We start from the raw sequence: 6,000 nt of genomic DNA, 5'->3' as shown, positions 1-6,000 counted from the left end.
GAGCCGCCGCGCCCGGGGGCCGAAGCCGCGGCGATGATCCGAATATTTCCGGATTTCAGCGTGCAGGTGACGGCCGCGGCGGCCGGCGGGGCGGCCGCGGGGGTGCCGGCCGGCGCGGGCATGGGGAGGGCCGGCGCCGCGGCCAACGGCACCCCGCAGAACGTCCAGGGCATCACCTCCTACCAGCAGCGGTGAGTAGTCCCGCCTGGGCTGGGATAGTGTCCCCCGCTCCGGGGTGCTGGGGTGCGACTCACTTTGCCTCTTGTTTTAGGCGTTACAACACACATGCACATCGCCAGGGCTCACTTTGCTTGCCCCTCGTTCTATAGATAAGACAGAAAGAAATAATCATTCACAATTCAGACTGAAAGGCACTCCAGTGTACCGGCGAAGTCGAATCACCCTGTGCGTTCTGCATGGCCCCAAATCCAGAGTCTCAGCCCCGCGTAGCAAGGAGTTACAGCGAAGTCTGAGACACAGCACAAGGTGCTTTTGCAAAGTTTTGGGATCCCCGTCCCCTTCAGCGGGATTTTCTCAATGCCTCTGCCGGGTGCGGACCCGAGCTGACGGGCAGCCAGGGGGGCAGTTGATCACCTGAGGCTGATTGATCATTGTTTCCAAACAGAATGGGAACGGTTTTTAGGAGAAGCTGTAGACTTGCAATTCTACATAATAGTGTTATCTTGTCACCTGTTACTACAGGGAAATACAGCAAGAAATCCGAGTCTTCTTGGCGCTGTTAAGTATTCATTTTAAGCGTATTATAATGCAAATAATAAGATTCAGAGATACAAGTTAGGAAGCAAATTTTACAAAGTTAGTTTAGGTTGTAAGAAGGAAGTTTTCAAGTATTTCTTGTTTGCATTTCTTTCAAATATTTATAGATTTTTTTAAAAAAATTATGGGTGTGACATTGAAATAGGACACATAATTTGATTCAATTAGGAAAGAAAGGGGGAAAATATTACCACCAGCACCACCAACAGCCCTAGAACCCTTAAGTTTTTCCTTAAAGACAACTTGCGATGTTTCAAGATTTTATAAAAAATTTAATCCACAAAAATGTGCTGAGAAAAACTAACAATGTAGTATGAAAGGTAAGCTTCCCATTTGTGGGATTCAGTTTTATAAGAGAAGGAAGGGGAAAAAAAGAACACATGAAAGTGTGAAATTAAATATTTGTGTTTCCCAGATTGCACACGATTAAACATCTGAGAGATTTGCCAATGGCATTTAACTTAAAATATACACAATGCATAATTCAAATAAGAGCTCCTATTTTTACCTTGTATTTCAAACTTCATTGATTTGAGAACCTTTGATTTGAACCAACAGTGTTTAAACTGAAAAGGTTAAGATAATCTATCACTGCCATATTTTGTGCCTTCTAACCAATGGCTCAGCAACCAGAGCAGGTTTTGCATAACACACTGAATGTTTTCCAAGTTGATGCCCTGTATTGAATATATTCTGTAGAGGACTTCATTATATGCTCTGAGTATTGTCAGAAGTTTTAAAAAGAGAGTCTTAAAAATAAGTCAAAAAGAGGCTATTCCTTGTTAAAGAGATTTTTTAACTTAAATTATTTTAGTCTTGTTTTAGTTCAGTGATTACAAGACCCTTTAATACAAAAGATCTGGGAATTTTTCAAACATAAAGGACCAGGAAAGAATTAGATTTTTCCTTTCTCATGATTCAGGTGTAGTTTTTTTTTGGGGGGGTCACTTATAAAACATTTAAATGACAATAGAATCCATCAGTCACTTTAACTAGGAAGTGCAGGCAGTAGTCACAATAGTGTGGTCTCTGAAGTAGGGAGTCAAGGGTCAGAAATGTCAGAGGGCCTTTGGACGATTTCAGGGAACTCCGGGGAACTTCAAGTAACCCTTAAGATATGAACTGGGCATAAGAAGTGGTCATGAATTTCCAGCTTTTATGTTTATTCTCTGAGTGTTGATGTCTGTCACCATGAAGATCTTCCCAGGGCCAACTGCCCTGCCAGTCAGGAGCACCCAAGGGTAATCCTCCATAGTCCCCCACTCTGACCCAGAAAGTGCTGCAATGCTTCCACCTTCATCTTTGAATCGGGGCCACTTAATCAAGTCTCTGAATCCCACTGCAGTGCTAAAGATTAAAGCTTTAAAAAGAATCAACTCTAAACTTTAGCCTTTGGGATATTGTGTTCCCTTCTTATGTTCTCTCATGTTGACAGAAGAGAAGGTGCTAGCTGTGAAAAATGTAGCTCTCCATTTCATTACTCAGATATGACGACACCTGTTACTACCTTTAATTTTAATTTGGGGACAGGGGGACGAGTCATGGGGGGGCTAGAAGGTTATTGGCATGGTCTTAGTCACAAGTCCCTTGTTCTCTGGAATTTTATTGGGAATGTGGGCCACCTACTTGTTAGGCAGTAGGGGCTGTAAAGGGCAGACTTTAGTTTCCACCTCAAGATCTGGATATAGTAAATGGTTGAACTGAACTGAACATCATTAAAAAAAAAAAAAAAGGCATTAACTTCGTTCGGAGAGTTTGATGAGGAAGTGACAGGCATAAGGGGGTTTTCAAGCAAAGAGTCACCTGTTGGGAGAATATAAGCTTCTGTCATTTGTCATCTTTTGGTAGAAACGCCCTAAGCTGACTGTCTTGCAGCCACAACTTCCAAGCAGGCAACTTTTCCCTCTGTCTTCCAGCCCATGTATATTTTGTACTTAACACTCTCCACTTCATTTTTCAATCACTCTCATCTTCTCCTACCTGTAGAGTGTACTCCAAAGAGAACTCAAACATCATCATGCAGATTAAACACGTCTGCCACGAAAAACCCTTAAGTTTTCTAAGTTTCTGACTCTTAGCCCCACTATACTGAAATGGTAGCACTGAATGGGACCTCTTTGAGAGTCTCTCTTTTCTTAAGTTTAAAGTAAAATGCAAAGCCTCTCCTAGAATTGATGTTTTTCATCTGGCTCTCATTTATTCAAAGTAGAAATGCTTTGGGAATCCTTTCTACTTTCCTGGGTGACACATGACTGATCCCAGTCTCTGCCTAAAAAGCTCCCCACGCCCGGCAAGAGGGGTTTAGTGGAGAAAAATCTCTGACCAGGGGCTACCTAGGCAATAGGATTCCAGCACTGGTCCTGCACCGAGTGGCCCTTTCTCTAGGCCTTTCTGAGCTGTAAAATAAGGAGGCGGCTGGGCTGGATCCCAGAGGGCCCGAAGTCCGGTCTGGTCCCAGGTGCCCAGTCGGGAGAAGCGTTTTTATCAAACTGCGTTTAAACTCCTGAGGATCCACTTGTGAACCCCGGGGTCTGCAGACTTGATATGTGCGTGAATAATGCAGATTGCTCCGGGCTTGGAAATGCTGCTGAGAGCGCCCGAGCCACAAGGTAGCCTGTACCGCCGCTCCGCCCGCCCAGAGGGGCTCTCCGGGCCGCTCCGCCCGCGCCCCCACCCGCTTGTCCCCGAAGGCGCGCCCGGGACGCCGGGTTGCCTTGCCCGCTGCCGTGGGCCTCCCAGTTCCTCTCTCTCTTGTTTCTTTCCTCCTGGCCGCGATACTCCAGAGAAAGGAAGTGTTCGAAACTGCAACTGCGTGGCGTTGTTGCGCCGGCAGCCGAGCCTCCCAGTCCCCCAACGAGAGAGAGAGGAGAGAGAGCGCGCGCGAGAAGGGGGGGTGTGTGTCTGCGTGCGAGAGAGCGCTCTGGAGCAAAGCAGCTGGAAAATGCCCAGAAATACTTTCACAGCGGTCAAGCTGGGAACCCCCTGCGCTTCCTCCCCCCGCCCCCGCCCCTCCCGGCCTAGGCCCCCCACCGTCCCCCGCCGGGAGGGTGTGTGCCCCACCTGCCACCCGGCCGGCTCGGGGCGGCGGCGGCGGGGGGTGTGGCGGCGCGCGAGGGCGAGAACCCCGAGGCGGCGGCGGCGGCGGGGCCCTGGGCCGGGCTGCCCGCGGGGCCGCGCGGCCGCCTCCCCCCCACCCCCCGCCGCCGCCGCCTCCCCCTCCTCCGCCGCCGCCGGTCGCCTGCCTCCGCGCCGGGCATGTCTCGGGAGCCGGAGCGGCCCGGGCCGCGGGGGCTCTGCGACGCATGGACGGCGGCGGCGGCGCCCGGAGAGCAGGGGGAGGAGAAGGCGCAGGCGGCGGAGGAGGCGGCGACGTGCGGCGAGAGGCACCGGCGGCGCGAGGGGACGGCCGGCTGCCGGCGAGGCTCCGGCCCCTCTACTTTTCCGTAGCCTCCCCGCCTCGGCAGCGCGGCCGCCGCCGCCGCCGCCGCCGCCACGGCCGCGGCCGCCGCCCGCCCGGCCGCAGCTGAGCGCAGCGCACGCCCGCACTCACTCCCGCCGCCCCACGCACACGCACACCCCCGCCCGCCCCACGCCCCCGCCCCGGGAGTGGGGAGAGAGGCAAAAAGTAAGAGAGGAAAAAAAATAGCAGGAAGATGGCGCCCACCAAGCCCAGCTTTCAGCAGGATCCTTCCAGGCGAGAACGGTAACACTTTTCTGTTTATTGAACCTGCCGCCGGGGTCCGGCCGCCGCCGCCGCGGTGGCGGGCCCCGCTCCGCAGCCCGCGCCCTGGGCCGCGAGCCCGCGGGAGCCCGGTCTGCGGGCAGGCGGCTCCGCGGTCCCCGCGCGCATTGTCCGCCCGCGGCGGCTGCGGCAGCGAGCGGGCTCTCCGGCGGCGGCGGCGGCGCCAGGCTCTCCGAGCGGTCGCACCTCCTCGGCTCGGCGAATGGAGTGACTCGTTGACAGGAAAGAAAAAAAAAAAAAAGAAAAGAAAAAAAAAAGAAAAAGCAGAAAAAAGAAAAGAAAAAGAAACAAAAACGGAGGGGCCGCTGTGCGGCGGGGAGCGGCGCTGCGGGTGGGGGGGCCGGGGATCCCCGGGGCCGCCGCAGGTCCCCTGGCAGCTGCTCTCTAGGAAGGAATGAGGCTGGGAGGGGGAGGGCAGGCTGCGAGGAGGGGCGGAGGAGGCGGCGGCCGGGGGCGGGGAGCGCGGAGCTCGCGCCAGGCCCGGACGGTGTCGCGGAGGCGCTTGTCTCCGCGCGGAGCCGCTAGGCCGGGCCGGGCGGAGAGCGGCGCGCGGCCGCCTCCCCGCCGCCCCCGGCCGCGTCAACTTGTCGGTCTCCTGCTTTGGCCCTCTGTTCCCCTCCACTGCCCTCCTATTCACTCTCTTCTTCCACACCCCCCCACCCCCGAGGGGAAAAAAAAAAAGAAGGAAACGCTTCCGTCCCAGTGAGCCAGCCAACAGCGAGATCCAAAATGTGCCAACAGTTGGAGCACCTCTGTCCCGTTAGTTACTGTCTGGGGATCTGTGTTTTAAAAAGTTCCAGGGGAGAACTGCATATCCAGGCAGGGAGCTCAGCCGAGCATGTCTGTTTGAAGTTAGTTACACCGAAGCCAAAAGGGAAAGGGAGTTTGTCTTCACAATTTCCTTAACTGTCCTACGTGAGTGGCATTGTTAGATTTCAGAGTAACTAAGCACCCCTTCGCCCCACGTGGTTTTTCCCTCCTGCTGTCCACCCAGCCTACTTTGTTTGGACTCCTGTTTGCTATTAATTGGCAGCGTTAATGACATTAGTTGCTTATAGCATATTGGTTTGAGCAAAGTGAATATCCTTCTCTGTCTCAGAAGAGGAAATGCTCAGTAGGAAGTATGAAATGTCACCCATTGATTCCTGAGGAAAACAAATGTGGTTAGATGTGTCCGCCCCCAGCCCCCAACCAGCGATGTTTACTTTCCTCACAGGCTTAAGTGAACTTGAAAAGATGGGGGAAGTCCATAGTAGCAAGATTTAATTGTTTTGACACGGGCAGTTTTATTTTTGATGCAACATAGCATTTAACCTGTAGTTTCCATCGAGTTGTTAAGGAGATATTTAAACAAGCTGTTCCCTTAAAAAGCTTCACTTGCACTATTGCTTGTTTCCTTTATTCAGTAGGGACCGCAGAATTGTCAGGATTAAGGAAATAATTTCAAGTAGATACTTAAGTGACTCATTCTAAACTCTAGC

General features: G+C 52.8%; 1 protein-coding gene across 1 annotated transcript in view; it reads left to right on the top strand.

Annotated features, from left to right (window-relative positions):
- The first annotated feature begins 4,324 nt into the window (after positions 1 to 4,324).
- Positions 4,325 to 6,000, top strand: part of NPAS3 (neuronal PAS domain protein 3) — a 981,309-nt gene continuing 979,633 nt past the window's right edge. Inside the window, exon 1 of the mRNA XM_088829495.1 lies at positions 4,325 to 4,480. Within this exon, the coding sequence (XP_088685621.1) occupies positions 4,431 to 4,480 (50 nt within the window). The 5' untranslated portion in view covers positions 4,325 to 4,430. The remainder of the gene's footprint in view (positions 4,481 to 6,000) is intronic.

This window comes from Moschus berezovskii, chromosome 21, assembly GCF_049115385.1.
Source record: "Moschus berezovskii isolate FMDL1 chromosome 21, NW_MosBer_1.0, whole genome shotgun sequence".
In the NCBI taxonomy this organism is placed as follows: Eukaryota; Metazoa; Chordata; class Mammalia; order Artiodactyla; family Moschidae; genus Moschus; species Moschus berezovskii.
Note: the sequence above shows the minus strand (reverse complement) of the source record. Positions and strands in the feature narration are given on the sequence as shown.